We start from the raw sequence: 15838 nt of genomic DNA on the forward strand, positions 1-15838 counted from the left end.
ATTCTTCTCTCTCCTCCTGTCAGCATGTTCCCTGATACTCCAGGCAAACAGCTAAATACATGAATGAAATGCATATGAGGGGACTATTACTCAGCCAAAGGATTGGTGTTTTTGTCCATCCCAGACAAGGCCCCAACCTGTGACTGGACAGTGAAAGGAGAATCAGCTCATCTCTCATTAGAGACTGGACAGTGAAAGGAGAATCAGTTCATCTATCTGACATTCTTCTCTCTCCTCCTGTCAGCATGTTCCCTGATACTCCAGGCAAACAGCTAAATACATGAATGAAATGCATATGAGGGGACTGTTACTCAGCCAAAGGATTGGTGTTTTTGTCCATCCCAGACAAGGCCCCAACCTGTGACTGCACAGTGAAAGGAGAATCAGCTCATCTCTCATTACAGACTGGACAGTAAAAGGAGAATAAGCTCATCTATCTGACATTCTTCTCTCTTCTCCTGTCAGGATGTTCCCTGATACTCCAGGCAAACAGCTAAATACACGAATGAAATACATATGAGGGGACTGTTACTCAGCCAAAGGTTGGTGTTTTTGTCCATCCCAGACAAGGCCCCAACCTGTGACTGGACAGTGACAGGAGAATCAGCTCATCTCTCATTACAGACTGGACAGTGAAAGGAGAATCAACTCATCTAGCCGACATTCTTCTCTCTCCTCCTGTCAGCATGTTCCCTGATACTCCAGGCAAACAGCTAAATACATGAATGAAATGCATATGAGGGGACTATTACTCAGCCAAAGGATTGGTGTTTTTGTCCATCCCAGACAAGGCCCCAACCTGTGACTGCACAGTGAAAGGAGAATCAGCTCATCTCTCATTAGAGACTGGACAGTGAAAGGAGAATCAGCTCATCTATCTGACATTCTTCTCTCTCCTCCTGTCAGCATGTTCCCTGATACTCCAGGCAAACAGCTAAATACATGAATGAAATGCATATGAGGGGACTGTTACTCAGCCAAAGGATTGGTGTTTTTGTCCATCCCGGACAAGGCCCCAACCTGTGACTGGACAGTAAAAGGAGAATCAGCTCATCTCTTATTAGAGACTGGACAGTGAAAGGAGAATCAGCTCATCTATCTGACATTCTTCTCTCTCCTCCTGTCAGCATGTTCCCTGATACTCCAGGCAAACAGCTAAATACATGATTGAAATACATATGAGGAGACTGTTACTCAGCCAAAGGATTGGTGTTTTTGTCCATCCTGTCCTAAGATATATTTTGCTCTTCTACACAGCACAGCTAGATGTCCTTAGTCTTATGGCCGGGTCATCCCGGATATGGCCCCAACCTGTGACTGGACAGTGAAAGGAGAATCAGCTCATCTCTCATTAAAGACTGGACAGTGAAAGGAGAATCAACTCATCTCTCATTAGAGACTGGACAGTGAAAGGAGAATCAGCTCATCTCTCATTAGAGACTGGACAGTGAAAGGAGAATCAGCTCATCTCTCATTAGAGACTGGACAGTGAAAGGAGAATCAGCTCATCTATCTGACAATATTCTCTCTCCTCCAGTCAGCATGTTCCCTGATACTACAGACAAACAGCTAAATACATGAATGAAATACATATAAGGGGATTGTTACTCAGCCAAAGGATTGGTGTTTTTGTCCATCCTGTCCTAAGATTTATTTAGCTCTTCTACACAGCACAGCCCTGTCTGGCAGGGTGGGAGACCTGAGTTTTCTCAGCTGCAGTTAAGTAATGCTTACAGGTCTTGTCCTTCCCCCACCCTGTGACTGGACAGCAATAATTATCTTCAATCTAGAGATTTCCCCTGCAGTGCTTTTTTCCATCGTTAGATGATCTCAGTCTTATGGGTGGGTAATCCCGGGCATGGCCCCAACCTGTGACTGGACAGTGAAAGGAGAATTAGCTCATCTCTCATTAGAGACTGGACAGTGAAAGGAGAATCAGCTCTTCTCTCATTAGAGACTGGACAGTGAAAGGAGAATCAGCTCATCTCTCATTAGAGACTGGAAAGTGAAAGGAGAATCAGCTCATCTCTCATTAGAGACTGGATAGTGAAAGGAGAATCAGCTCATCTCCCATTAGAGACTGGACAGTGAAAGGAGAATCAGCTCATCTCTCATTAGAGAGTAGACTGTGACTGGACAGTGAAAGGAGAATCAGCTCATCTCTCATTAGAGACTGGACAGTGACTGGACAGTGAAAGGAGAATCAGCTCATCTCTCATTAGAGACTGGGCAGTGACTGGACAGTGAAAGGAGAATCAGCTCATCTCTCATTAGAGACTGGGCAGTGACTGGACAGTGAAAGTAGAATCAGCTCATCTCTCATTAGAAACTGGGCAGTGACTGGACAGTGAAAGGAGAATCAGCTAATCTCTCATTAGAGACTGGACAGCGACTAAACAGTGAAAGGAGAATCAGTTCATCTCTCTGACATTCTTCTCTCTCTTCCTGTCAGCATCTGCCCTGATAGCAGATGAGCACAGCACAACAACCTGACTGGATTATAGTACTGCTTTTCCCCACATGGAAAAAAACATATCTGAAATACATTTTAAAAATATTCTTCCCAAATATATTGCATATATTTGAAATGCATTCAAAATATATTTCAAGAAATATATATATATATATATATATATATATATATATACACACACACATATATACACATAAAAATATATATACACTGCATGTTAAAATGCGTTTTTATTACAAAATATATGAAAAATATTTTTAAAAATACATTTCAAATATACTGTGTGTCTTTAAAAATACAAATCTACATTTTTGGAATGCATTTACAAACATATTTAAAAATATATTTTTAAATTACTTTTTTTATGTTACAAAAAATATGAAGAATATATCTTAAAAAAAAATATTTTTAAAACATCTTCTTCAGCTTTTGTAATATAAACGCATTTTAACACATACACACATAGAATACGGCCAAAATTGTAGCATTTCAAATATTTGTCAATATATTTGGGATGAATATTTTTAAAATATATTTCAAATATATATTTCTTCCATATGGGTCTTTCTCCCAGTCTGAGTTCTGCTGCACAGAGACTCACACCAGGTCATATTCATAATAAAAATATATTTAATGGTGTGATAACAAATACAGAGCTGTTTAAATTTGTGTCGTACATATCTGCCTAGAGTTCAGGCTTAAATCTATCATTTCCATCTGCAGCAACTGTTCACTTAACCTGTTTCCACCCACATAAAACATAATGTATGTCTAGTCCAGGGGCGGACTGACCATTTGGAAACTCGGGCACTAGCCGAGGGCCCGGGGTCAGTAGGGGGCCCCATGAGATGCCCCTGGTTCCTTTTTCATAGGCTTTTTTGAGTTTGGGCAAGGACACAGGGGCCCCATGAGTTGTCCCCTATTGCCCGGGGGCCCCATGAGTTGTCAGTCCGCCCCTGGTCTAGTGGCAAAAGCCTGAGATTTAAACATCCACATCCAGCACATCTGGGTGGCCAAGGTTTCTGCACAAAGATCGTGCTTACTGCACATTCCCAGCACAGAGACCGAGCTGTCAAAAGACAGCTCTCTGTCCCCACTAACACTTGGTAGCTGGCGGGACTGGCTCCTGAGCATGTGACCATGGTGACAGTCAATTACAGTGGTCGCATGTTTGCCGATCCTTCTAGCCCTGTTACAGACCCTGTTAGAAGGGCACTAGGACTGGACAAGAAGGGATTATGGGAAGTGTGGAGCCTCTTGTATTGCTATAAGGAGCCGCCATAAATAGGATTTCCATAAAATGTTGGCCATCGCATCAATAAATGCCTGTGCAGCCAACCTACCCGACGCTGTGACCTCGCACTCGGGAATTTAAAAATATACAAATAAAAAGTACTTTTAGAATTTCCATGTGATGCTGGGTACCTAGCATACCTTTGCTGTTTCCATCTGGTCCTCGAAGGATTGTACACTCCTCAATATTCCCAAAAGCTTCAAATAGCCGACGGACATCGTCTTCTGACTGTTGTTTGTTCAACATGCCCACAAAAAGTTTTCTGTCTTCTGGAACAAAATTAAGAGTTGCTTACCATATTCTGGTAACCCCACCCACATGGAAGAAAAATATATTTTAAATATATTTAAAAAATATTCTTCCCAAATATATTGACATACATTTGAAATACTACAATTTTGGCCGTATTCAATATATTTAAAATAAAAAAATAAAAATGTATATACGCATTCCAACATACAGTGTATATATATATATATATATATATATATATATATACACTGTATGTTGGAGTGCGTTTTTTATATATTACAAAATGTATGAAAAATATTTTTAAAAATAGATATATTTTTTAAATAAATTCTTCAGATTATTTTAACATATTTAAAAATAGTTATTTTAACATATACTTTTACATATATTTGTAAATGCATTCCAATCGTAATTAGGTTAAATGTAATTTTAAAGACATACAGTATATTTGAAAATTTATTTTTAAAAATATTTTTCATATATTTTGTAATAAAAATGCATTTCAACATACAGTGTATATATATATACATACATATATATATATATATATATATATATATATATATATATATATATATAAAAATATAAATATAGGAGCATTGTGAGCATTGTGTGTATGTGTATATATACAATTTTTTTTTTTTTAGATATATTGAATACGGCCAAAATTGTAGTATTTCAAATATAAGTCAATATATATATATATATATATATGTATGTATATATATATATATATATATATATATATATACTGGATGTTGGAATGCACTTTTTATATATTACAAAATATCTGAAAAATAGTTTTAAAAATATATATATTTTTAAAATACCGGTATAGTCTTCAGATTATTTTAACATATTTAAAAATAGTTATTTTAACATATACTTTTACATATATTTGTAAATGCATTCCAATCATAATTAGGTTAAATATATTTTTAAAGACACACAGTATATTTGAAAATGTATTTTTAAAAATATTTTTTATATATTTTGTAATAGAAACACATTTCAACATACAGTGTATGTATGTATATATATATATATATATACACACCATATGTTGGAATGTGTTTTTTATATATTACAAAATATATGAAAAATATTTTTAAAAATATATATTTTTTTATATTCTTCAGATTTTTTAACATATTTAAAAATAGCTATTTTAACATATACTTTACATATGTTTGTAAATGCATTCCAATCATAATAAGATTAAATGTATTTTTAAAGGTATACAGTATATTTGAAAATGTATGTTTAAAAATATTTTTTGTATATTTTGTAATATATTAAAAACGCATTTTAACATACAGTATATATTTATATATTTTGAGATATATTGAATACGGCCAAAATTGTAGCATTTCAAATATATGTCAATATCAATAAAGAGAACGCATTTCATCATACAGTGTATATATATATATACTGTATGTTGAAATGTGTTTTTGTTATTGCTATTGACACATATTTGAAATACTACAATTTTGGCCGTATTCAATATATTTAAAAATATATTTCAATAAATACATATATATATATATATTTTTTTTTTTAAGTATATTAAATACGGCCAAAATTGTAGTATTTCAAATATATGTCAAGTATATTTGGGAAGATTATTTTTAAACTATTTTTAAAATATATATGTTTTTCATGTGGGTAATATCAAGACATTTACAATACAACAGTGATATGAAAATACATTGCTGTAGAAATATCATGTTGTGCAGCTGACAGGCTTTTTTAGTCACCAAATGTATAAAAATATCCATAAAGTCATATCCAAGAGGCCCTCGATCTTCAAAAAAGATGTATTAGTTCAGTGTTTCTCAAATAATGGATCGCGAATCAAAAGTGGGTTGTGGCCGGGGGCGGACTGGGCCGCGAAGCAAGTACCCCCCCCCCCCCCCCAGGCCTCTCTAATGCCCCTTCAATCACCCCGGACTTTGAGACACGTATCCAGAGCAAACAGCACCCCGCTTTTCCCATTAGTTGTAATACATTTTCTATGTTTCAATTCCTGTTTATTTTATTGTGTTCTTACCTCCACAGCACTTTCATGTTCTCTGTGCTGAGATGACTGCACCACGCATTGTGGCAATAAGCCGTTTGTACATACATTGTAGAATACTGCAGAAGGAGTTTTGTGGAATGAATTATAAAGTTTCGGAAATTCAATTATTTTTGTGTCCCAACTTAATGACCAAGGACACCTGTGGCTCCTGAGGTTCCCCAGGCTGAGAACCATTGTCTTACTTCAACCAAACGAATACAAAACTCATACTTTCAAGCAAACTTCTTACCCGCACAGGCACAGGGAGAACATGCAAACCCCAGGCAGGTGGCGCCGTAGTTGGGATTTGAACCAATGACCCTAGTGCTGCCCACGCAAGCACAGGGAGAGCATGCAAACTCCAGGCTGGTGGTGCTGTAGTTGTGAATCAAACCAATGGCCCTAGTACTGCCCACACAGGCACAGGGAGAATATGCAAACTCTAGGCAGGTGGCGCCGTAGTTGGGATTTGAACCAATGACCCTAGTGCTGCCCACGCAGGCACAGGGAGAACATGCAAACTCCAGGCAGGTGGTGCCGTAGTTAGGAGTCGAACCAATGACCCTAGTACTGCCCATGCAGGCACAGGGAGAACATGCAAACCCCAGGCAGGTGGCGCCATAACTGGGATTTGAACCAATGACCCTAGTGCTGCCCACGCAAGCACAGGGAGAGCATGAAAAACTCCAGGCAGGTGGTGCTGTAGTTGTGACTCAAACCAATGACCCTAGTACTGCCCACGCAGGCACAGGGAGAACATGCAAACTCAAGCCAGGTGGTGCCATAGTTGGGATTTGAACTAATGACCCTAGTACTGCCCACGCAGGCACAGGGAGAACAGGCAAACTCCAGGCAGGTGGTGCGATAGTTGATCTTTGAACCAATGATCCTAGTGCTGCCCACGCAGGCACAGGGAGAACATGCAAACTCCAGGCAGGTGGCGCCGTAGTTGGAATTCGAACCAAACCAATGAACCTTGTACTGCCCACTCAGGCACAGGGAGAACATGAATACTTCAGGCAGGTGGCGCCATAGTTGGGATTCAAACCAATGACCCTAGTGCTGCCCACAGGGAGAACATGCAAACCCCAGTCGGGTGGTGCACGCTAGGCAAAAAGTATATTGTCCAAAAGCATGAACAGGTCTAAGCTTTCTAAAAAAATAAAAAAATAAGCCCAATGTTGCCTGTATGCTTTTGGGCAGGCTACCTAACTGACTTGTCAATGGTCACGGCATGCCATGGTCATGGTCATGGTAAGTCATTGCCATCTCTGCTAGGAGAGGGGGGTTGTCTACCCAGCTCCTCCCTTTCAGAGTACAAGGCTCCTCCCACTAAGTGTGTTTGGATATAGAGCTATGGCTCTTCTCATATGTAAAGTAAAAGGAATAAAGTCGGCAGGAGGAGCGTGGACTCCTTATAATGGCCAAAGCAGGTGTGTGTCACCTGGGAAAGCTCAGAGATCTTACCGGGAGAATCCCTGAGAGATACAGTAAAGGAAACTGTTCAATTAATGGACACCTACCAAATGCAACAACGCCACGTTGGGTGGACTGACCCTTTAAGATCTTTTTTTCAAACGTCACCAATTGTTAGGCCGCCTCTGCTTATGTATGAGATGTATAAACCTCAGGAAACGTCTGGACACATCAAGAATACTGAGCTACAGGAGGACAGTCAGTGCCTGCATCTACATGGGGGATATGATCTCCATGTACAATACATAAGGGGGGGATATGATCTCCATGTATAATACATAAGGGGGGATATGATCTCCATGTATAATACATAAGGGGGGATATGATCACCATGTATAATACATAAGGGGGGATATGATCTCCATGTACAATACATAAGGGGGGATATGATCTCCATGTATAATACATAAGGGGGGATATGATCTCCATGTATAATACATAAGGGGGATATGATCTCCATGTATAATACATAAGGGGGGATATGATCACCATGTATAATACATAAGGGGGGATATGATCTCCATGTACAATACATAAGGGGGGTATGATCTCCATGTATAATACATAAGGGGGGATATGATCTCCATGTACAATACATAAGGGGGGATATGATCTCCATGTATAATACATAAGGGGGGATATGATCTCCATGTATAATACATAAGGGGGATATGATCTCCATGTATAATACATAAGGGGGGATATGATCACCATGTATAATACATAAGGGGGGATATGATCTCCATGTACAATACATAAGGGGGGTATGATCTCCATGTATAATACATAAGGGGGGGGGTATGATCTCCATGTACAATACATAAGGGGGTATGATCTCCATGTATAATACATAAGGGGGGATATGATCTCCATGTATAATACATAAGGGGGGATATGATCTCCATGTATAATACATAAGGGGGGATATGATCTCCATGTATAATACATGAGGGGGGGGGGGTGATATGATCTCCATGTATAATACATAAGGGGGGATATGATCTCCATGTATAATACATAAGGGGGATATGATCTCCATGTATAATACATAAGGGGGGGATATGATCTCCATATATAATACATAAGGGGGGTATGATCTCCATGTATAATACATAAGGGGGGATATGATCACCATGTATAATACATAAGGGGGGATATGATCTCCATGTATAATACATAAGGGGGGGTATGATCTCCATGTATAATACATAAGGGGGGATATGATCTCCATGTATAATACATAAGGGGGGATATGATCTCCATGTATAATACATAAGGGGGGATATGATCACCATGTATAATACATGAGGGGGGGGATATGATCTCCATGTATAATACATAAGGGGGGGATATGATCTCCATGTACAATACATAAGGGGGGATATGATCTCCATGTATAATACATAAGGGGGGATATGATCTCCATGTATAATACATAAGGGGGGATATGATCACCATGTATAATACATAAGGGGGGATATGATCTCCATGTATAATACATAAGGGGGGGGGATATGATCTCCATGTATAATACATAAGGGGGGGGATATGATCTCCATGTATAATACATAAGGGGGGGGGATATGATCACCATGTATAATACATAAATGGGGGATATGATCTCCATGTATAATACATAAGGGGGGGATATGATCACCATGTATAATACATAAGGGGGGGATATGATCTCCATGTATAATACATAAGGGGGGGGATATGATCTCCATGTATAATACATAAGGGGGGATATGATCTCCATGTATAATACATAAGGGGGGGGATATGATCTCTATGTATAAATACATCAGTGGTTCATATAGTGAACTTGGTGTAGAGTTATTCACCCTGAGGTCATCACAGAGGACAAGGGGGCGCTCTTTACATCTGGAGGAAAAGAAATTTAATCTCCAAACACGGAAAGGTTTCTTCACAGTAAGAGCTGTGAGAATGTGGAATAGACTCCCTCAAGAGTTGGTTGTGGCCAGCTCAGTGGATTGCTGTAGGAAAGTCCTGGATTCTTTCTTGGATACACAGAATATAACTGGATATAACATTTATAGGTAAAGTTGATCCAGGGAATATCCGATTGCCTCTCGGGGGATCAGGAAGGATTTTTTCCCCTGCAGGAGCAAATTGGATCATGCTTTGCTGTTTTTTTTTTGCCTTCCTCTGGGATCAACTGTGGGCGTAGGATTATAACTTTTTTTTTTCTATGGTTGAACTGGATGGACTTTTGTCTTTTTTCAGCCAGACTAACTATGTAACTATGACCAGGTTGGTATAACTAGGGGAGGAGGCTAAATATCACCCATTGTCAAAGCCTGAGGCAAGTACTATAAACTTTTATTTGCCTAAGAAGATAATGAAATCACTCTCAACCAGCTAAAACAAATTCTTAGCCGCCTTGTATTGGAGCATTGACTAGTTGCATATATAGCAAGGCAATGGAAGATGTTATCACGTGATAATGAAAACCAACCTTTTCCAGTACCAGAGTATACAGTATAAAATCAGCAATATGCAGTATATCCTGTATAATATACATACATATTATAGGAGGTGGTATCAAAAGGTTTTGTGGCACGCCAACAAATGGTAGCACGAGGCTGCATGCACAGTCACAGGGAGCACCAACCTTCATAAGTCAGTGTGCCAGAAGATGTCGTCCTGTGTACATTGGGAGCTGTTAAACTGGTGCTGTTCTGACCATGTGCGTTGCCGCATCTGCTATTTCATCACGGACAGCAAGTTAGAACAAAGAGCAAACGTGAAATTGTGCGCGAAATTGGTGCCACTGAGTTTTAGGTAGCGGAAGGTCAGGAGCTGCTGGAAGTTGAACAAGCTGAAGTATATCTATGTGCTAATCCACTCCACATATAATAAAGTGGGAATCGAGGTGTGCTCCAGTCAAACATAAAAATGCAGAGATTGGGGAATTCGGGAGACAACTCCTATCTACTAAATAGCTTTGATTTGGCAAGGAACCAGTCTGCACCAGGGGCGGACTGACAACTCATGGGGCCCCCAGGCAATAGGGGATCATGGGGCCCCTGTGTCCTTGCCCACACCCAAAAAAGCCTATGAAAAAGCCAATGAAAGGTATCAGGGGCATCTCATGGGGCGCCCTACTGACCCCGGGCCCTCGGGCATTGCCCGAGTGCTCGAATGGTCAGCCCACCCCTGGTCTGCACCTCTACATAATTCCATGTAGCTTGTATTGTCATCCTCCAAATGGAAGGACATTGAATTTATGAGAGTCTATGATAGTCCAAGCCAGGTAGTTCTTGATTCCTCACCCATCCTCAACCTCAACGATGAGGGGGGGGTGCACTACATTCTGAGACAAGACGATATAATCCCACCCAGAAGCACATTGAAAAGCCTACTAAATATGGCTACATTCATTAATACAATGAGTGTGAATGCTGAGAATTTGAACGCCAGATTATTCTGTTTCTCACTCCAGTGGTGCACAGATCAACAGAATTGCTGTAGCATGATGGTGTCACACCTCCCTTATAAAGCCTTTTTCATGCAGCACAGAAAGGTAGCTGAAGAGACCGGATGTTCCCCTTTAAGCACAGAGTACATTTCTATATAAATCCTAAATAATAATAATAATGAGAGGCGGAATGCAGATTTACAGGTAGCTCAACATGGCTGATAATGGGTTATGGTAGGTTTTATTCTTACTAGATGAGGACAAGGGAAAACTTCAAGTTTTGCATCACTTTTTAATTTTATTTTTAAGTTTAAAAAAAAAAATAAGAAAGAGATAAAATGTTGTATTTTAGAGCAGTGGTCTCCAAACTGGGGCCCGAGGGGCAGATGCAGCCCTTTGCCTGCCTTTATGCAGCCCTTCAGTAACTATTTCTCCCACTGACACCAACAGTAGTGCACAATTCCTTCCTCTGACACCAACAAAAGAAAACTATTCTTCATACTGACTCCAATGATGAGGCAAACCCTCTCCTTCTGACACCAACATTGGGGCACTATTCCTTCCACTGACACCAACAGTGGGACATAGCTCCTTCCACTGACACCAACAGTGGGGCATAGCTCCTTCCACTGACACCAACAGTTATGCATAATTCCTTCCTCTGACACCAACAATAGAAAACTATTCTTCATACTGACGCCAGTGATGAGGCAAACCCTCTCCTTCTTACACCAACATTGGGGCACTATTCCTTCCACTGACACCAACAGTGAGGCATAATTCCATCCACTGATACCAACAGTGAGGCATAATTCCATCCACTGATACCAACAGTGAGGCATAATTCCATCCACTGACACCAACAGTGAGGCATAATTCCATCCACTGATACCAACAGTGAGGCATAAATCCATCCACTGATACCAACAGTGGGGTATTATTCCTTTCACTGACACCAACAATAGGAAACTATTCTTCCCACTGACTCCAATGATGAGGCAAACCCTCTCCTTCTGACACCAACATTGGGGCACTATTCCTTCCACTGACACCAACAGTGAGGCATAATTCCATCCACTGATACCAACAGTGGGGTATTATTCCTTCCACTGACCCCAACAGTCAGACTTAATTCCTTCCACTGACACCAACAGTGGGGCATAGCTCCTTCCACTGACACCAACAGTTATGCATAATTCCTTCCTCTGACACCAACAATAGAAAACTATTCTTCATACTGACGCCAGTGATGAGGCAAACCCTCTCCTTCTTACACCAACATTGGGGCACTATTCCTTCCACTGACACCAACAGTGAGGCATAATTCCATCCACTGATACCAACAGTGAGGCATAATTCCATCCACTGATACCAACAGTGAGGCATAATTCCATCCACTGACACCAACAGTGAGGCATAATTCCATCCACTGATACCAACAGTGAGGCATAATTCCATCCACTGATACCAACAGTGAGGCATAATTCCATCCACTGATACCAACAGTGAGGCATAAATCCATCCACTGATACCAACAGTGGGGTATTATTCCTTTCACTGACACCAACAATAGGAAACTATTCTTCCCACTGACTCCAATGATGAGGCAAACCCTCTCCTTCTGACACCAACATTGGGGCACTATTCCTTCCACTGACACCAACAGTGAGGCATAATTCCATCCACTGATACCAACAGTGGGGTATTATTCCTTCCACTGACCCCAACAGTCAGACTTAATTCCTTCCACTGACACCAACAGTGGGGCGCTATTCTTCCCACTAACACCAACAATGCAGCACTCTGCCTCCCACTGACACCAACAATAGGGCATTATTCCTTCCATTAATACCAAAGATGGGATACAATTCTTTCCACCGACCTCATTGATGGGGTACTATTATTCCTCCGCTTACTGACCGCAGGTGTAATTTGTTTAACTTGTATTGCTCACCAAGCCTGGGACATTGTTTACTCCCACTGATACCGGAGCATTAACTATTCCCACTGGCCATGGTCTGCCCCCCACACACACACTGTCTGAATGACAGTAAACTGGTCCTTTGGTTAGAAAGTTTGGAGAACCCTTCATTAGAGCAATGTCATGGCAGTTGGAAGTTGCAAAAGCGAAAAGTTTTCGCATTGCTGCTTTTTCTCAAGGCCAACTAACATACTGTATGTACATGCAAGACCAGGACAAGCCTTAAACATGACTGTTGCTCCTGCTTCCAGTATTCATTTTACTATATACAGTGAAGGAAATGCGTATTTGCTCCCCTGCTGATGTTGAATGTTCGCCCCTCACAAAGAAATGATCGGTCTAAAAATCGAATGTTCGGTGTATTGTAACACTGAGAGACAGAATACAACAACAAATTCAGCAGAAATGCGTCTAACAAATGATGACTGATCTGCATATTCATGAGGGAAATAAGGATTTGATCTCCTATCATTCAGCAGGATTTCTAGCTACAATGTGTCTTCATACAGGTAACAAGTTGAGATTAGAAGCAGTCTCTTAAAGGGAGTGCTTTTAATCTCATTTTGTTACCTGTATAAAAAGACACCTGTCCACAGGAGCAATCCAACCATCAGATTCCAAACTCTCCACCATGGCAAAGACCAAAGAGCTGTCCAAGGATGTCGGGGACAAGATTGTAGACCTACACAAGGCTGGACTGGGCTACCAAATTATGGCCAAGCAGCTTGGTGAGAAGGTGACAACAGTTGGTGCAATCATTCACAAATGGAAGAAACACAAAACAAGTGTCAGTCTCCCTAGGTCTGGTGCATCATGCAAGATCTCCCCTCGTGGAGTGTCAATGATCATGAGAACAGTGAGGAATCATCCCAGAACTACACGTGAGGATCTTGTCAATGATCTCCAGGCAGCTGGGACCACAGTCACCAAGAAAACAATTGGTAACACACTACGCCGACAAGGACTGAAATCCTGCAGTGCCCGCAAGGTCCCTCTGCTCAAGAAAGCACATGTCCAGGCCCGTCTGAAGTTTGCCACTGAACATCTGAATGATGCAGAGGAGGACTGGTGGGAAGTGTTGTGGTCAGATGAGGCCAAAATCCAGCTCTTTGGCATCAACTCAACTCGCTGTGTTTGGAGGAGGAGGAATGCTGCCTATGACCCCAAGAACACCATCCCAACTGTGAAACATGGTGGTGGAAACATTCTGCTTTGGGGGTGTTTTTCTGCTAAGTGGACAGGACAACTGCACCACATCAAAGGGACGATGGACGGGGCAATGTACCATCAAATCTTGGGTGAGAACCTTCTTCCCTCAGCTAGGGCATTGAATGGGTCGTGGATGGGTGTTCCAGCATGGCAATGACCCAAAACACATGGCCAAGGCAACAAAGGAGTGGCTCAAGAAGAAGCACATTAAGGTCCTGGAGTGGCCTAGCCAGTCTCCAGACCTTAATCCAATTGAAAATCTGTGGAGGGAGCTGAAAGTTCGAGTTGCCAAACGTCAGCCACCAAACCTTAATGACTTGGAGAGGATCTGCCAAGAGGAGTGGGCCAAAATCCCTCCTGAGATGTGTGCAAACCTGGGGGCCAATACAAGAAACATCTGACCTCTGCGTTTGCCAACAAGGGATTTGCCACCAAGTACTAAGTCATGTTTTGTGAAGGGGATCAAATACTTATTTCCCTCATGAACATGCAGGTCAGTCATCATTTGTTAGACGCATTTCTGCTGAATTTGTTGCTGCTATTCTGTATCTGTGTTACAATACACCAAACATTCGAATTTTAGACCGATCATTTCTTTGTGAGGGGCGAACATTCAAAATCAGCAGGGGAGCAAATATGCATTTCCTTCACTGTAAAAATTTAAAGCAACCCCTTTAGATTTTTATTCCTGGTTAGTGAAAATCCAATACCCCCTCCACTCTTTGATGCTCATCAGCCAAGAGGGACCTCAGGGGTGGGACATGCCAAGATAGTGAATCTAAAGTGAATATTTGGTTTCTAGAGATTCCAGGTCGCTGTGGAAGGTGAAAAGAAGCATCTCCTGGTACCTACTTTGAACCTGTTTACTGCTTTGCTAGATATGACAAGTTTTATTCAAAGGCTAAACCCTTCCAAAGACCTTTTAAGACCGGAGCCGCTCCTTTTTTCTTTTTCGTCATGGAAAGTTAATATTTGAGCGCTTTTGTCGTTCACTTCTATGGCATGGCACCGTATCATTAGACACAATAGGAAAATCTACGAGGACACAAAAAAGGCATAATTGCAGTTTTTGGGTCTTTTTCCACAGCGTGATCCAATCGGCGCACACAAAGGAGAGAATTTTCTATCGCGCGTGCCCCGGCTGACTTTTCACATCAAATTAAAGTTGGTTCTTTCAAGGCCTCAGAAAGGGTAATTGAAACAGTTCTTCACAATTGGTCTGACTTACGTTCTATCTCCCTCATCTCCGTCTGTATCAGTGACGCTCACGAGCGCAGACAAGCGGCATAGGCAGACCTCTCTTAATATTAAAGTATGTGATTAAATGGGATTCGCCAAAAAGACAAAGCGCTGAAGACCTGCCAATTGTTAATCCCTTGTTCACTGTGCTTAAAAATTCAATTTCTTCCTTTCAAGAGGGGAGAACAGAAGGACAAGTAGACTGAAGGGTGTCTCGTCTTCAGGGTGTCTGATCGTATCCCCACGCTCTTAAAATCTTAAGTCCCTATTAATATGTATGTACATGACGCAAATCTCCATCCTCGGAAATTCAACCATTTTTTTTTCTATTCTATAATCACGGATTATTGATGTCAGATACAGTTGAAGTGGTCTATTTACATAAGGGCGTATTAGTCAGTCTGATGGTT

General features: G+C 40.9%; 1 protein-coding gene across 8 annotated transcripts in view; it reads right to left on the minus strand.

Moving 5' to 3' along the window:
- CELF4 (CUGBP Elav-like family member 4) overlaps positions 1-15838 on the minus strand; it is a 1398731-nt gene that overhangs the window by 270952 nt on the left and 1111941 nt on the right. For 6 of the 8 annotated variants that reach the window (XM_089687536.1, XM_089687533.1, XM_089687539.1 and 3 more), the window contains exon 3: positions 3908-4036. The exons of 1 other annotated variant lie outside the window; for it this stretch is intronic. In XM_089687536.1, coding sequence (XP_089543662.1) covers positions 3908-4036 — 129 coding nt within the window. The remainder of the gene's footprint in view (positions 1-3907; positions 4037-15838) is intronic. One more of the 8 variants, XM_089687534.1, reaches the window with a different exon arrangement.

This window comes from Staurois parvus, unplaced genomic scaffold (genome assembly GCF_062004578.1).
Source record: "Staurois parvus isolate SC_StPar_1 unplaced genomic scaffold, SC_StPar_1.0 ptg000428l, whole genome shotgun sequence".
Classification (NCBI taxonomy): Eukaryota; Metazoa; Chordata; class Amphibia; order Anura; family Ranidae; genus Staurois; species Staurois parvus.